Source organism: Diuraphis noxia, unplaced genomic scaffold (assembly GCF_037042655.1).
Source record: "Diuraphis noxia isolate RWA-SAM2 unplaced genomic scaffold, SU_Dnox_SAM2 contig0003, whole genome shotgun sequence".
Lineage (NCBI taxonomy): Eukaryota > Metazoa > Arthropoda > Insecta > Hemiptera > Aphididae > Diuraphis > Diuraphis noxia.
In genome coordinates, this window is record NW_028301713.1 from 80,398,215 (window position 1) to 80,417,230 (window position 19,016).

Consider the following 19,016-nt stretch of genomic DNA (forward strand, 5'->3'; position numbering starts at 1 on the left):
GAAGAGTGCCGAGTTATTATTTACTATTTACTATTAAGTATTAACTATACTTATTACTTTGTACTTTAGTAGTTAGAATCAACTAGTAACTACTTAAACTATTGGACAGTGGACACTTGATTTTAACACGTCTTGACACAACTTTATTTCTACTTTAACGTAAGATGTCTATGGGCTACTATTTAGTAATTACGACGAACACGCGTCGTGCACAATAACAAAAAAGAAAAAACCGCAAAGAACGATAATCCAATTATATTTTATTCTTCGTTTGACGACGGCCACGATAACCGATTGCTGGTGACGGGAATAGAGCCCGAGTAAATCTTTACAAAGGGCTGTTATTGCCTGAGGTTCGTATTTGCTAGCAAGTTTTCTATCCATATATTTTATATTTTATACAATGACGTTTATCGATCGTTATAGAATACTTTTGCAGCCGAATAGATTGCTGATCTACATTATTATATCATGGAGAAAGTGGTTAGCGAAAGCGTAGGACACAAAGAGTGTCCGGCCCATAGAATTGGTGGAAATAGCTAGGAATTAGGAGACTTTATTATATTGTAATTGTAATGGTCTATTAAATAGGCAGGCTGTTCAGTGGTCACCAAAAACGTTCTCCGTACGACCATACGTCATACACCAGTGACGACTGACCACTGACCGCCAAAAAAATAAAAAATAAACTCCGTATAACAAATAATATTTTTAATTATAATGTTCTAAAACTATTGTTCTATGATACCTATAACAAAAGGCAATGTCTAAATAGACGCATTCGGCATTCCCTGCCATTGATTATACGACACATGGACCTATTAACAAGGTTAATTACAGGTCTATTAGGATATATTTCATTTTATGATTGACGCAATTATTACGCGATCCCATAATAAATTATTGTTAACTACTATTATTATTTATTGTTATGGTAATAATAATATTGCCATATCGGTCGTCAGTTGTTGTACTCGGCAGTCACTGATGTAGTGAATAGTGATCTAGCTGATCTAGACTAGTGAATACTGAATAGTGATGTCTGAATGTCTGATAGACGTGAGCGCGTAAACAAACCTAATCGTTTGGTGGGAGCCGGGAGGAGTAGGACTGCCGCTGAGATAAGGACGCGCCGTAATCTTTGAGCGCGACGAATGGGATATTGCGTCGTCCCGTGTTGTAGTAGTGTTGTGTACACACTAAAACAGTGTTGTTGTATACACCACTGCCCGCCACCCGGACTTCATGCACCAGCGACCTTCTTAGCCACCGCTGTGGGCCGGGTGATAGTCAATAAATAAGCGGTCAGCCAACGGACGAAACCTTTCGCGTGCGCCGTTAATCGCCCATAGTCCACACAACTTACGGTATTATAGGTACGATTATGTGCTGTTTTTCGTTTGTTTCGCCGTAGTTGTCAGTTTTCCACGACGACGCGTCCCCGACTTGTGAGCTGCTCGCACCAAACCCGAGTAGGGTAGGGCGATCATCGATTATTCACGATAATAACATAATAGGTAGGTGGTTGAAGGATCGTGTGTAATGTATGAAACGTAACGATAGTATGTAGTACGTAAGTACGCCGGTTATAACATAAGGTACCCTACGCCTGTTCTGTGTGTCTTTTCGCCTGACTGACCGCCAACGACTGTATTGCCTACTATATCTTCTGCCGCCACGATTGTATTAATTTGCTTTCTGCAACTCAGCATATTTTGCTCACTATTTGCTCTCGACCGGTTAATTCAGATTTCTTTTACTCTATTCCCGCACAGGACTTGCGACGTTTTGACTGATTCAGCTGCGTGGGATTGCTTTTGACGGCCGTGCTGTTCTCTAAAATATAACATGATGAAGTTTGGAAGCAAAAATTCCGCAAATACGCCAATCAAGTGTACCATCCGTCTGTTGGATGACAATCAGTTGCTGGAGAGTGAATTTCAGGTATAATTTTAGGATATTTATTGAAAATAATAATTAATAAAAATTATTATTACTTATTAGTTATTTAGTTTAAACTAGACTCTTGAAACATGTATATTATATTGATTAAATATTATCTCTGTATTTATATATTCTCATTTTACAACTTTTTATTTAATACTTTCAATGGATATGTGTATATAATGTGTTATGAATGAGAATATTAATAGTAAATTAGGTTCCTACCTATTGATCATCATATGTTGAAATGGCATTATGTATTTTAATGAACCAGGAACAAAGTTTATTACTCTTCTGAATTAGTTCTTTGATTTCCAACTTTTGTGTTGGTAAAGTGATTAATCAATAATTCATAATGCTATAAAAATTACCATCAGTTGTAGGTATATTTGTAATCAGAATTGAAAATTACATACAGTTATTCATATAATTGTTACTTTTTATCATAATTATTAAATAGGTAGATTAATAAATATTATTTCACTTTGATGAATGTATATAGATATTTAATTATCATGTTTAGGTAGTTACCTACATGTATACTATTTGTATTTATAAATATTTAATAATCTATAATGACCATTAAAGTTTTTTTAATTTATATTATCTTAAAAAATTATAATTTATTCTGTACTAATATACCTACTCGTATGTTTAATGATACATTAATACACAATTAGGATAGTTCTATTTATCAAAGTATGTTTCAACACTTCAATTATATTAAATATAATTAAACAAATTTTGTTTACAAGAAGATAATGAATGGATTTATATAAGTGTACCTTTTAAATTATATGCACCTAGTTACAAAGTTTTTATTAAGTATCTATTTAATCATTAAAGTTACATATATTGTATTACATATTTGTTAAATCATAGATAAGCAATAATAATAGTAACATGAGTTAATATATTTAAATGAGATTTTACATTTTTATCAAATTACGCTTAGAATATGTGGTATACATTTAATCAGTATATTTTTCTTTACAACCATACCAATATTTAACAATAAAATATAAGAAGAAAATTGCAGTTATGATTATTCTCTATATTGATCCTTGAAATGAGTATTATCAAAATGTATTTATTATTTTTAAATTAAATTTATAAGATTTATAAAATTTAAAAGTAATTAAAAATAATCTTAAAACCATATAATAGGAAAATGTATACAACAAAACAATGCTTATTGAATAGGTTCCTCAGTCATAATCAGAAAAAAAACATTGGATACTGTCAACTGAAATATCAGATTAAAATTTTGTTCTACATTTTTCTACTTTTTATCAATGATTTGAGTAAAATCAGGCATCACTTTATATCCGCTGCTCGTTTGTAAAGTTATGAATAGCAATTAGGTACTTATGAACTAGGTTACTAGTTCATTACAATAACTACTTTTTTAAATTTTCTATATTTTGTTGCAATTTCCTAAAAGAAAAAATTATTGAGACATTGACATCTATCTATGTTATGTTAAAGTTATACCAAATGATAGTATTAGAAAAAAACGATATGTTAAAATAGTTTTATTTAAATCTAGATTAATAATTTTTTTATAAGTAGTAGTGTGTACCTTAAAAAAATGTTACAAATGTAAGTGTATCTCATTTTAAATACTTACTTCTACTTCATACTAAAAGATATAATTGCCTACCATGATACCTCATATTTGAACCTAGTCCATTAACTTATGTCTTGCTGGTACTAAGTATTAATTAATAAAATGCAATGATTTATTATTATTAAACTTAAGCTTTATTCTGAATTTATATTTTCTGATTATATGTTTATATACCATACATACAGTGTTAGATACATTTGTTTATTAATTTATGTTTTATATTTCCTTGTAGGTATATATTATAATTCAATTAATGATAATAATGTATATTATTTTTTATTTTTTAGATAAATGAAAAGGGAAGTAGCTTGATAAATCGAATTTGTGAACAATTGGATTTAATTGAAAAGGATTATTTTGGTCTAAGATATGTTGATAGCAAACGTCAAAGGGTACTTAATTTTTTTGACAACTACAGTCGTTTTAGGTATCACTTAATTTTTTCATGATAGTTCAATAATATTATGATTCCAGGATTTATTTAATGATTTCATTAAGTGGTACCTATCGTATAATTTACAAATTATTTATAGAACATTACTTTAATTTAATTTATTTTGTATTTTTACAGCATTGGTTAGAACCATCTAAATCGATTTTTAAACAAATTCGAGGTTTGTTGTTTAACATTATTATCATTAAATATAATTTGTTAAAAGAATATCTCTATCTTAGATATGGAAGCTGACAATATATTATTTAGCTTTCGTGTTAAATTTTATCCGCCAAATCCATTTCGGTTAAAAGAAGATATTACTCGCTATCAAATCTATCTTCAGTTAAAAAGGGATTTATTACACGGTCGCCTTTACTGTAACACATCTGAAGCTGCTCTACTCGGAGCCTATATACTGCAGGGTAATAAATAATAATCTATCTAATTATTTTACAATCACAATTATTTAATATTTGTTAATAGCTGAACTTGGAGATTTCAATCCAGAAGAACATATTGATAATTATGTAAGTGAATTAAAGATACTATTGAAACAAACATTACAATTAGAGGAAAAAATGATGGATATTCATAAAAATGAATTGAAAGGCAAAAGTGCTGCTGAAATGGAAACAATTTTTTTGAAAAAAGCGTGTGTGCTGGACACATATGGAGTTGATCCTCATGCTGTTAAGGTAAAAAATACTATATAATATAATGGCATATTAATGAAGGTACACAGAAAAATTTATCACATTTCTGTTTATAATATAGGATCAAAGAGGTAATCAACTTTATTTAGGAATTAATCATACTGGCATCCTTACATTCCAAGGCAGCAAGAAAATGAATCATTTCAGCTGGTCACAAGTTCAAAAAATTAATTTTGAGGGTAAAATGTTCATCATTCATATCATTCTTAATGAGGTATTTTTTTATTTATAATAATCTAGCATATTAAATTCATTTTGTATTTTAGTTTATTTAAGTATTTTTTTGTATGTAATTACATGCTTCTTAGGATCAGAGAATCAAGGTAGTTACTGTAATTAAATTTATTTTAGAATAATTAGTATTATATAGTACATTATATAATATAGATACCTAGTATACACAATGAAATTTTTGTTTATCAAAAACTTCTCTAATGAATATTTGAAGTACTTCAATAAAAGATTAATAATTACATGATGGGCACTTTTTTAAATGAGCACTTAGGATTCTTTTAGTTTTCACTTAAATAAAATTTCAGAAATCATATAATAATAAAATATACAAACTTGATACAAATTTAATTTTTTAACGTTGTTGTACAATTTTCATGGCATTTGTAAATATTAATGTTGACCCAAGACAAATGTTATAAAGAAATTTTTCTGAAATTTCTTGGAGATATGATAACAAATATTTTTTTGCCCGAGGCTGGTATTGTTATCAATCACTATTTAAAGATTGTTCCAAAATATTAGGTTAGTCTTACTAAGACTAACTTAGTGTTTGTTTCAAATCAACTAAATTAGATATTTAATAATGTTAGAAAATATATTATATGTATATCATATTTTATTATGCAAATATTTATAACATTTCTTTGATCTGTTATGTCATGTTTCAATCTATTTATTAAACTATTAGATTTTATCTACTGTTATTAGATTAAGAAAGATACTTACATTTATAAATTAATTTGTAGATTATTCAATTGACTAGTCTTTCTACATAAAGCTATAGATATTTATTTTTAATTTAATTATTTTATTGATTAGATATTCACTTCTATATAGTTAAATGCAGATCATTTTTTAATTTTTAATTTTTTTTTATGAAATTCATAACTAAATGTTCATTAATAATTTAACAATAATTTTAAAAAGTAATTCGTTTATATATGTTATATACTTATGTATATGAATATTTTCAGAAAAAGCAAACTATTGGTTTTAAATGTCCTAGAGGTTCTTCATGTCGTCATGTGTGGAAATGTGCTGTGGAACAAATGTTGTTTTTCACGTAAGTGTATAATTTATTTGAAAATCAAAATATTTTGTTTATAATTTATTTTAAAATATCCTAGAAGTACTTGAATTTCGAAAGAGCTTTTAGAGATGAAGTTTATCTTCTATTAGTAAATGTATTTTCAAGACAGTTTGGATAAAATTAATTTTCAACATAACTATGTTAATTTTATCATTTGTTTTCTTTGTAGTATTTAACTGTCATAGCATTCAAATTTAATTTAATTAATTATACCACTTATTATTATCATAGTAATGAGACAAAAATTATTATCAATTCTTATCTTAACATTCTTACAATTATCAACAGTTATAAAATATAATGTGAGTTAAATTTTAATTAAAAAATATATAAATGGTAGTCAAGAAAAAGTACCCACTCTGCTGCAGTGGTGAAACGACCGTGATCTTTGAAAAGCGATTGCTTCTCGATAGGGTATAATATAATATAATAGGTACCTATAGCCGGTAAGTCGGTGGGTGTGTAAATTATAAGTTTGCTTATGGATTATTTTAGGTTCGTTTTGCCACTGCTCTGCTGTACAGTTAATGAATGTGTTAATTTGAATTTTATGATACTTCATTTTATAAAAAAAACAATTCTGAGCAGAACCCAATGTTGTCTCCGTCTTACAAGTGCGTAACATACCAAATTTTACGTTCAGCAGATCATGTTTAGCTCCGCGAGTTTAAAATTTAGAGCAGTGGTTTTCAACCTTTTTAACAACGTAGCACACTTCTTCTCCTACACAATTTTCGCGGCACACCAATTCATATAATACGTGATATAATACCTAGTATATATTTAGATATATAATATTTATTTTTTTTTTTGTGGTACACTTCAAGGGCGCTCGCGGCACACCGGTTGAAAACCACTAATTTAGAGTGAATTTTGACCTCTTATAAAAATCAAAGATAACATTACTATTGGAGGCTTCTCATAAGCTTATTATTATTTTTTTAACTTTAAAGTGAGATGAGTATTTTAAGATATTATACAAACAATTTACAATTTTAAAATACTCATAACTCGTATTAAGATTTAAAAAAAAAAAATTAGCTTATGAGAAGCCTCCAATAATAATGTTACCTTTGATTTTTATAAGAGGTCAATTCACTCTAAATTTTAAACTCCCGGAGCTAAACGTAAAATTTGGTATGTTACGCACTTGTAAGACAGAGACAACACATGCGGGTATAACATTCTCTTAAATATATTTATATTTATATCATAGTAATTCATAAATTTGTAAATGAGTTCATTATGGTGGCTTCAATGTATACTCAAGATACGCATCAGCCTTGACGACATTTTCAAATTGACTTAAATGTATTTAAGATATGAAAAAATTTAATTTTACTTAGTACACTATTTTTGCTTGAGCCAGCAATGAACCTTATTATTTGTCTAATAAATTCCATCCCATGGGTATGTGTTAAATAATTTTGTGTATTGGAATGTAACTTTAAATTTTTAATTAAAATCCTCTCTTTAATTTTTCCTAATTTGAGCTTTGCAATCTAATACACTTATAATTTATCCAAGTGACCATGCATAAATATTAATAATCAAGGTTCAGAGTTGAAGATAGCCGTTTTTAACAATCGAAAAATATTTTTTTTTTAGAAAAATGTGTCATTTAATATTTTAGAAAGTAGATTTATTTATTTTTTGTTAAATTTTCAATTGATTTGATAGTTTTATATACAATATACTTTTTTAACGGTAGAAATCGATAAGATCTTTTGATGACAGTGCGTTATCATCTGTTAATTATTTTTAATGAGCACGCAATACTTGTTACCATTATATTAGTGTGTTATTATTATTCATATTTTACTTATTTGATATTATTTATGTAGTTTTGTTTTTTTTTAATTACAAGTATGTTTTAAATTTAATTATATGATGCCTGGCACGGGAAAAAAAATGGGTTTTATTGTTGGCAATTTTTATTAATATCCCTAAATACTTTACAGAATATTTGGTATGACCAGTTAACTTAACATTTATAAAAGAACTCATACTAGCTATTTATAGATTAAAATATGTTCATAAATTTCAAATCATCAATATTTCACAGTAAACAATTTATCTAATATATATTATATGGTTTTTGAATTTTTTTTAGTAAATTTAGGAATTGTTTTTTTATTTATTATATTGCCTCTAAATCCAAACCCCAGTATTAATATATATTTATGAATGTATTTATATTTTATATAAGTAAATTAAACTGTTTTAATTAATTAATTTGCAAAATAAGACTAAAATATTTATTTTAATGTAACAGATTTCCTTCAAGCTCTGATGTTCCTAATGTTGTTTCTGGTGGAGGATTTTTTTCATGGGGTACCAAATTCAAATATAGTGGACGTGTTGAACGGGAAATATTAGAAGATATGACAATCACCAGAGAATCTCCATCTGTAACACGTGTTGGTAGCCTTAGAAGAAAATCATCAAGTGAACCTCCTACACCTTCTAATCTTGTTATTAATCAAGTTGGTATGTATAGTATATTGTTGATTTTTAATTTTTATTAAAAATATATTTACATATAACATGTTGTTTAAGTATTAAGTTATTACCTAAATATAATACAAAGCCAAATTTTAGATCATTTCACAATGTGAAATAATTAAATATAATATATATATTTTCTCATGTTTTAATATTAAAAATATAAAATACAACTAAATCAATAGTTTAATACTGAATGTTAAATTTGTGAATCATTGTATTAAAAATTTCCCTCAAAATATATTATAGTGTATCTATTTATCTTACTACTCGGCAATTCTCATAAGGGGTTAATTATGTTCAACCTTTATTGTTTACAGATATAATATTGTTCACACATTCATAATTAAATTAATTCTTAAATCTCAATATATTGCTATTTAAAAAGACAAAATATTTCAAATCTCTCCCCCTCTAAAAATAATGAGTATATATTATGTCTTCAGCTTTACCCAACATGACATAATCACATTTTATTATTCAACTAAATTTGTATTTTTATTTCTGATTTTCATTTATCTGTTATATATTTTTATGAATTGAGCAAAGCCAATGGAACTATAAGTTTTACATTGATTTTTTTTATTTAACAACATGAATTATTTATATTTTTGTTACATTTATTGAAAATCAGATGTTGATGTTCTACTAATCTGAATAAATTAATTACCGATTAAGATACACATTTTGAAATGCCCTTTCAACTCAGTATTTCGTACTAATATTTCAACAACTGATAATATACAGTGTACATTATATAATATTAAATATTAGGCAGACAGAATACTAAACACTGAATGTTTGGCTCTCTTCTTCACCTAAGTGCATTTCTTAGGTTTCTATAGTTATTAATATATCTTAATTTAAACCTTTTAAATACGCCATGTAAAGCGTACTAAAATGTTTGACTTATTAAATAACTTACCATTTAGAAATAGACTAAATATTTTAAGTAAGTTAACTATTAATTTTTTTAAATCTCATCTAATTGTATTTGACATTTTTTTTTAGACAAATTATTGATTATTATATTATTAAAATTTTATTGCAGGATTTAATAGCCTTCCTCGTTCATTAACAAACACTAGTGAAGAATACAATACTTCAATAGATTCATCCAATCAAATTGATAATCATTCAGTTTTAGAGACTCTATTAGAAGACCAAGAGATCATAACATCTAAAAGTAAGATATATTATAATATAGTTCTTGTATATACCAATAGTTTTAATTTATTAAGAATTTAGTATTTTAGTATTTTTAAAATTTTTTTTTTAATATCTTAAGATATTATAAAAGACTAAAGAGTGATTAATAATTAGATTTAAACATAATTATAAATTATAATTTCTTAGTTGAACAAGAGGTCCATCATGAAGAAACCTTGAATGATCATTTACTGATTGGTAAGTTTCGGGTATTGGGTCGTATATTGCTCATAATTGGTTCAATTTCACCATCATATTTTTATTCGTTGTAACCTTTTAACTAAATGCACATAATACACATTGATAGTATTCCTTATACACTATTTTAGTTAAATATGATTAAAATTAATCAATGAATTGAGTTTTCATCATAAGTGGTATAATATTATTAATAATATTTCTTACTTCATATTATCGTGCATAGTTCACTATGTAATACTAATACTCATAAATTTATATTATTTAATGTAACAGTGCCACAGTGGTGACATATTTTTAAACTAATTGCCACAAATTTTATTTTGTAATGATCTCAACTTAAGTTCCTTTTTTTTTTTGATCAACAATTAAAAAAAAATTATAATAATAACCTCAATCTATTTTATATTACTTTTAACATTTTTATTCACAAATTACTGTAGATAATTTATTTTTATTTTTTTAATCATAAAGATCTATAATTTGATTGTAATAACATTATATTAAAAAAATATATATTTTAATGTAACTAAAATAATAAACTAAGTAGTGATGGTGCTTTTAAATAAAATACATCATGTTGCTTTTTATAGTGAATTATATTTCTAGCTTCATTATATCTTTAAGAGGACGCTACACCCTCATGTGTTGTCTCCCTCTTACACGGGTACTACATACCAAATTTTTGTTCGCTAAATTCAATAGTGTGATGTTAGTTTAGATATTAGAGTGAATTGCCCCACTATCAAACTTTTAGGTAGGAATATTATCTGTATTCTCATGTTGGTTTTTTACGATATTTAAATTTTTAAATGAGTTATGAGCATGTTAAGTGTGAATATTTGAAAATTCACATAACTCATTTAAAAATTTAAATATCGTAAAAAACCAACATGAGAAAACAGATAATATTCCTACCTAAAAGTTCTATAATGGGTCAATTCACTATAATATCCTAACTAACAGCACAATATTGAATCCAGCGAACAAAAATTTGCTATGTAGTACGCGTGTAAGACGGAGACGACACATGCGGGTGTAGCGTCCTCTTAATGTGGTATGTACTAGTTGGGTCCCATGTCAAAAATCATACCGTGCTAGAATAGGCTTGTATTTTTGTGTTCATATCATACTACACTACTTACGTCCAATCATGGCTTACTATATTACTATACTATACTGGTATGATCTCGAATTTGATTAAATAATGTACAGCCAGCGTAGCCATATTTTTTTTAATACCTCAATTGATTATGATTTATGAGTTATGATGTTAACCTGATTGTGTTTAGAAATAGACAATACTAACAAGCAGACTAATTAATAACATAACTGTATATTTAGCCACGATTCCAATCATCTGGTTTAACCTACAATATGGTTTGTATATTTTCAGCTCTGTTTGGTAATAGCATTTAAAGTCCTAAATAATATTTTAGTAATTACGTAATACTGAATTTTTTTTAATCACCACTTATCTTTAATTCAGATTAGTGGTTTAACCCATATACCTACCTAATATTACAATATGATTTCATACTGGCCAATTTGAATACAAATGTTATATGTTGGGACCCAACTTGTACACAATTTAGAACTGTAATTATTTTTGGGCCAAACTCAAATACTTATCCCTTTGATGCTCTACTAATCAATAAAAAGCAAGCACATAACATTTTTACGATTTATACAAAAAATGTATCTATTCAGAAATTATAAATCATAACTATTTGCTAATTGTTTATAGTATTAATCATTAACCATTATATATATATTATTTTACTCTATAGTATTTTAATTGTTTAGTTCACATTCTTTAAATTTTAAATTAATAAAAATGCACAATCTACATTAATTCTATATTCTTTAAGTTAATATTAACATTCACTTTAAACTTAAAACTTAGAATTTAATTTACAAATTCAAAACATTTTAAACATGACTGAATATGTGAAAAATGTATATTAAAATAAATTTGTATTTTCATCATTAATAAAATTATTTTATTAGGTAATATTGTTTTTATTTTTGAGGTTTTTCTATGTTCAAATTACTCATACTACAAAATGATAGTATGGATTTCAATTTTATCATAAAATTTGAGATTATTTTAATACCTGTTAGCTACAGCTGTAGATTTTCTTAATCATTCAGATCATTATTTATAATACAATTTTATAAAAAAAAAATCTAAATATATATAAATATTAGTGATGCACAGTGATATCGGACCAATCTTACCGAAGTCAATATGACTAGACTATTGAATATTATATGAATTCATTGCAATTTGAAATTTCTATTTTCCATTTATAGACGTTTTGACATTGAATCAATGTCAGATACCTTTGAAATACTTACGATAATCAATACAATATGGCCCTTACACTAAATGTATATTATTGTATATAGCTGTGACAGTTGGATTTTTACAATTAGTCTCTTTTTTCTGTTATCTACGTTGAGTTAGAATATTTTTGTTCTCTGATATTTAAAATTAATTAACATTTATGAATTGTCTTAGATAGTGTCATAACCTGAGGGTCTTAGTGACATATGGAAACATTTTGACTTCCAAATATACAGATAGTTATGGTAACCTTTGGTAAACCTCAGGTAGATGAAAAGTAATAAATAATGTACCTACCTGTAATTTTAATTCAATATTTAATTTTTTTTTTTATAAAAATTGTAAGAAATATCAATTTAAAAAAAGTCAATAGATTTGTATTTATTATTTAATATTGTATTAAGTAATATCACCTACCAAACAATATCATGTTTTCTTCTTAATTTTACAATTACATGTTGTAAAACTTTGTTTTATTATTTGCGCGCTCCTCAGTCTAAATTTATGAGAATATTGGATGCTCTACTGCAATTAAAAATTTTAATTAATTTTATCATTTTCTAAATATAAAATTATTAAAAGTTTATTTTGATTGTTCCGATACTATTTTGAATTGACAGCGCACTATTTGTTTTATCTTTGACCCACATGTTACATAAAAATGTGCGTTGCAAAACAAGTTGTGTTGTTAATTTTAAAATTATTGTGAATTGACTTGTTATGAAAGTTATAAACTGATAGAATATAAATATTATAAATCAGCTAACAATATAAAATTGGTATTTGGTTCTACTGAACACATTTAGTATTTTGCATGTACATCAAAAAAAGAAAACTAATAGTAACATCCTCTGAAAATCTTAATGTCAGGTATTTAAAAAAATATATGTATACTATATATTACTAGTTATTATTTTGTAAATATATTATTGAATAATAACTTAAATTGATTTCTTTATAAAATATTTCTATAATTTTAGAACTATAACTATATTGTATGCGTATTACATTCAATATTTTAATTGTTATAATAAATAGTTTAATTAACTTATTTATAAATAATGACTCATCAATAAAATTAATTCAACCACATACAATATAATAAAATGTATTGACACCTATAAATGTAAAATGTAAACATTGAATTATTTACCTATATAATTTTCATAAGTACTTTATCTCTTTTTTTTCACGCACCACCTCAAAATCATAAATTTGGCATTAAGTAGTTTTTTCCCATCAACAATGGTATTTAAAAATAAATAATTGCTAAATAATTTTTTTTACAAATACTTTATAATTAAAATAGGAATTGCAAGGATTTTTTCGTATTAAAATGTATAAACTGTGTTAAAATATTTATATTAGTTAAACTATATTTAAACAATAATTAAAAAGAATATGATGAATCAAATTATTTTGAGACAATATGGTTAAAGATGAGATCCGTTTAATCTTAATTAAATGTAGATTTCTCTTTATTCCAGTCTTCTGTGATTATTTTCACTTTGATCGCTGATTCGTAAATGTTCTAATTTTGTATTTATATAAATATAATGAAAGCAAAATTATTAGATTCTTTCAATAGTTTATGCTGTAATAAACATAATGTATAAATAATCTTAAAACTAAATTGTACTAAATTCTATTATAACAAATCACCTTTATGTGTATTCTACGTATTATATTGGTTATTACTCAATTATTATAGATGTATTTGATTATCCCCATCAAATTTGCTTCTATGAATTTTGCTATCCATTTTTGCTTAATTACAATCAATACAAGATTATAAATATGTATTTTATAGGCTATATATATATTTAAGCTACTAATAAATATATAAACTTAGTAGAGAGATGTGAAGAAAAATTTCACATGTATACATAATTTAACATATATACAGGGTGATTGATTTATCAAACAACATTCATTATTTCAAAAAGTATTGACTTTTTTCTAAATATTTTTTTACATGGTTTCAAGTTGTTAAAAAACCAAAGATTTTATTAAAAAATTATATTTTTAAATATTTTTTATCCATATCATTTTTTATGTTTTTACTTTTTTGAATGACAACATAGAGTTTTAATTTCGTATTCCAAAGCAGAATATTTTTCTAAGTATTTTAATGTATAAAAATCGAATTTGGGGCTAGTAGTTTATGAGTTATTAGTATTTAAAGTTTAAATTGGCAGAGTGGAGTGGTACGGGGTTACCCCATAAAATGTTTGTCCACTACTCCGCTTGTCTAAACTTTAAATACTTATAAAGTTATAACTCATAAACTACTAGCCCCAAATTCGATTTCTATGTATCAAAATACTTAGAAAAATATTCTACTTTGGAATATAAAATTAAAACTCTATGTTGTCATTCAAAAAAGTAAAAAACTTAAGAATTATAAATATAAAAAATATTTAAAAATATAATTTTTTAATAAAACCATTGGTTTTTTAACAACTTGAAACCATGTAAAAAAATATTTTGAAAAAAGTCAATACTTTTTGAAATAATGAGTGTTTTATGATAAATCAATCAACCTGTATATTATATAAAGAACAAATATGAGGGTACCATAGCATCTTATTACACGAAGCATTTGTTTAACTTAAACTTAACACTTACTAACCTATTTCAAAACATTTAATGAAATCCTAAAAAATAGTACCTTTACATTTCTCAAATTGTGTGTTTGTATCTTTCACATCAAATCTTAGTACTATTTTGATTACCTACAAATATTTTATTAACATAATGATAAAATCAACTAAATAAATATCAGTTCTAGATTGAATCAAATTTATTATGCCATATTATTACCATGGTATTATTTTTATATAAATTTAAATACAGCATATTGTTATACTTATTGCAGCTTGAGCCTAAGCTTATCTTATAAAAACTTATATTTATCATTGTTAATAAAAATAATGTATAATTTGTTTATAGACTTTACTACAATGGTAACAGATGGTTCACCATTAATCCAATCTGTTTCTAATCAGCAGTCTGGTCAAAAACATTTAGAAACTACAGCAATTCGAAACAATGGATCAAGCTTGTCATTCTTGCGACAGACTTTGCTACCAATTATATTTGCATTGTTTATGATGGTTTTGGTTGTAGTTATTATTCTAGAATCTGATTTTGATGTCATAGCTACTATTAGAAAATCTCCAGAAATCGCTGCTTTCAAGAAAAATTATTATGAACCTAGTAAAGACTTTTTATTGCAGCGTTTTATCAGGTCAAAGATATTTTAGTAATTTAATACTACTAGTTCAATCACTTTTTATATTAGCTTCACACTCTAGAATAAGATACATGAAAATTGATATAAACTATTCAAGGTGTTGGAGTTTTATTAGGTACCTATTAGGCATTGTATCTTAAAATTAAATGTCTATTGCCAGGTTGCATAAACAATAATTTACCATTTAATGAATAATAAGGTATAATAATTGGTATCTTAAAAATAATTGAGTTGCCCTTTGACTGGTTTATCGAATTTTAGAGAACCATTAAATTAATACATTTTTATGCAACCTGTCATATGTGTGCTCAACATTTTAATGACATAATTTTGAAGAAATTTGATCAAATTCTAAGATTTATAGTTATTTTTTACAAAGTAATTCACTTAAATTTATGCATTTATCTAATTGTCCCAATGAAATATGTGATTTTATAATGATTTTGAGCTTTTAAAATTTTAAAATTTTAATTATCTTAACATTTTGTGTTTTGATATTAATTTAAGTGTTTATGTTTTATACCAATTCATAAGAGTTTTTTTGTGTTAAGGGTGCCACTGACATTTACATATACCAATGAATACGAATTTTTTGTAAATAATGCTTTTTGGTGTTAGTACTCAATGAAATATTGGTGCTTATATCTTAACAAGTCACTAGTCAGTAATTTATTTTATAAAGTATGTTCATACTAAGAGGTTCCACTCCATATTTTGACTTAATAATAAAATAGGGTTTTCAAGAAATTTAAGGAAGTACTGAAATACTAATATTAAGAAAATATATTTTTCAATCCTTTTAAATAGGTAAACGCAATATCTATAGCTAGATTTTTTCAAATAATAAAAATTACAAAAACTAACATGTCAAACATTTTTGTTTAGTTTTAGTTATTACAGATACAAAATATTATTAAAAAGTGATAGTATAAACAGACAAACTACTCAAGCGTATATAATATACATATTATATAATATGTAGAATGTTATTAATATATCTTATATCAATTGATTATTGATAAAATATTGCTGAAATCACTCATAAATTTCAATTTACTATGACTAAGTTAATTTTGTGATTAGAAAAAACTTTTTAAAATAGCAAGTTGTATTGTGTATGTGAAAGCAGGGACGGCGCGAGGGGGGAGGGGGAAATCGGGGCAGTTGCCCCAGACCCCGCGGTCTTAAAATTATAATCAATGCCCCGCAGTTCTTAAATGATATTTTATACTGTTCAGCGATAGTTTGGATAATATATAATGTGGCTGTTATTTATTTTGCCCGGGGCCCCACAAATCCTAGCGCTGTTCCTGTGTGAAAGGTCTTTCAGCTGAAATATTTAGTAGTGGTTTCTTTTAGTTTGAACATACTGTGTTCCAGAAATACTTACCGCCATAAAATATTTCCACATTGAACAAACTCATTTTTCATGTATTCTAAATATAATTTTGAAAATTTATTAACATAAAAAATAAACGATACATACAATCAGTTATCTTCAAAATAAATCTTTCAATATACTTAACACAACCGAATCCTACTTATTATTTACTACTAGCTCACCAAGTATTTTAATAAATTAGATAAAATTAAATCGCTTAAACTTATGACAGAACTTTTTTTTCACCTATTTTCGTATAGTTTATTGGTACTTTATTTGTGAAATTTTTAGAAATATGTTATAAAAATATTTATTCAACATTTGTACAATTCTTTGTAGTATAATTTGATTGTGGTACAAAATACTAGTCATTTTTAGGTAAGATGACTTATTTCCAATAAGTAAATTGATCATATTTTTGTACCTTTCTTTTTACTCTGAACCTCGCTACTATATTTAACAGTAAAAACTCCCAATAACAGAATTTTATTGAATAGTAGTGGTGGAATATTTTTTTAAAGATCTTTGATTCCAGATTAAAATATATACTTACAGACTTCATATTAATCAACTTAACATCTTAATAACATGCATTTGTTTCAATTCTATTGGTTTCATTTATTTTATTTTTATTTTTAATATCATTTTATACCTGCATTTAATTTCAAAATATAGTACTTAAACTACTTACATCAAGTAAATTTTAATATAACACTTTAAAAATTATTCTTAATTATTTATTTTATTTATTTTTTTAAATTTATATTACATTAGATTTTTAGTACTTTATCTTTAATTAGGTATTTGGAAATATAAATCAGGTGTTGGGTTTAAATAATAGTTGTTAAATTAATGGTTTTTTTTTTTTTTTGCTCATACAGTTTAAGAATTTTGGTGTTAAGGATGTGTATAATTTTAAATTATTTAAATTATTATAATTTTCATCCAAATTCTACATATCACCTGTTATTCAGTCCGGCCGATTTTTTATACTATTGGCTATTATATTCTAGTTACCAAACATTCCAATATTATTATCAACATGATCTCTAAAACCAAAATCTAACAAAAAAAAAACTAAATGGTGAATATCAAAAAGTTGTATTTAAAATTTTATTATTCATTGTCTCATCGAATACAATTTATAACTAACACAACACATATATTATTATTATTATTATTATTGATATAAACCACTATTTTTCTACATTTTTGTACTTAAAATTCTTTTGATGGCTTTGTTGTTTATCATGATTTTATTTTTGTTTTATATAAATTATCGATGTGCAATTTTTATATTATGTATTTTCTAACTTGAAATTTTTTATTCATATATATATTCCACAGTAGTTAGGCTTATGAATTCAATAATGTTATAGACTATATTATATTCCTATTTAGTGAAAAAAATCTACATAGTTATAAGTTATATTTCTTGAATTACATAACATTCCAATAACAAACTATGTACCTATAATTTTTATCAATGGTTGGAAAGAGCTGAAGCTTTTATAATTTGTTAATAGTTTATTTCAAAAATGAATACTGTTGTAAAAACTATTCTTACCCCTACTAATAATTGAAATTTGTATTTAATTTAAACTTTGAACCTTCTACAGAGTTGTTTTTTTCAGATATAATTCTTTACATGAATCATTTTAATTATTTATTAAAAAATTCAACCTATGATGACACAAATACCAACATACAGTAAAGCGTGCAGTTTGCTATGTCAAATAAAAGTAATATTAAAATGTAAGATCCTGTGCTCTATTCTGACCATTTAATCGAAAATTGTATTATTCTAGTCCTAAATACTTTAAAACTAACTGTGTTTATTATCTAAGATTATATTACATTGTTGTACTTAAGTAAGCTTTACCAATACAATCGTTTGAAGTAAAAATAAATAAATAAAAACGCTGTTTATTATGCTGCAAGACTACATGTTTTACTTTTCACTATTTGTATTCTTATTCCTTATTTATATCCAAATTAATTGAATTCCTTGCCTAAGTATATTTATTTTAAATAAAATATATTACGTACATCTCAAAACTAATGAGTAAT

The 19,016-nt window shown here is 25.4% G+C and overlaps 1 protein-coding gene across 6 annotated transcripts; it reads left to right on the plus strand.

Annotated features, from left to right (window-relative positions):
* The first annotated feature begins 208 nt into the window (after positions 1 to 208).
* On the plus strand, positions 209 to 18,886 carry Frmd5 (FERM domain containing). 6 transcript variants are annotated; one of them, XM_089222151.1, is made up of 13 exons: positions 209 to 353; positions 1,776 to 1,944; positions 3,862 to 3,966; positions 4,146 to 4,188; positions 4,250 to 4,432; positions 4,494 to 4,705; positions 4,785 to 4,937; positions 5,032 to 5,046; positions 5,932 to 6,020; positions 8,323 to 8,537; positions 9,604 to 9,738; positions 9,909 to 9,959; positions 15,262 to 18,886. In XM_089222151.1, exons 2-13 carry the CDS (start codon positions 1,849 to 1,851, stop codon positions 15,573 to 15,575), a joined length of 1,611 nt encoding a protein of 536 aa, XP_089078277.1. In that variant the 5' UTR covers positions 209 to 353; positions 1,776 to 1,848; the 3' UTR covers positions 15,576 to 18,886. The 6 variants fall into 6 exon arrangements, with proteins under 6 accessions (XP_089078277.1, XP_089078274.1, XP_089078276.1 ...); XM_089222148.1 differs by lacking the exon at positions 209 to 353 and adding an exon at positions 1,162 to 1,517; XM_089222150.1 differs by lacking the exon at positions 209 to 353 and adding an exon at positions 1,162 to 1,376.
* The last annotated feature ends 130 nt before the right edge of the window (positions 18,887 to 19,016 follow it).

Excerpts from the sequence above, each read along its gene's own strand:
- Frmd5 (XM_089222151.1), top strand. The coding sequence starts at position 1,849 with ATGATGAAGTTTGGAAGCAAAAATTCCGCAAATACGCCAATCAAGTGT. Across the intron at positions 8,538-9,603 it reads TCTTGTTATTAATCAAGTTG|GATTTAATAGCCTTCCTCGT; the intron begins GTATGTATAGTA and ends ATTTTATTGCAG. Across the intron at positions 9,960-15,261 it reads GAATGATCATTTACTGATTG|ACTTTACTACAATGGTAACA; the intron begins GTAAGTTTCGGG and ends ATTTGTTTATAG.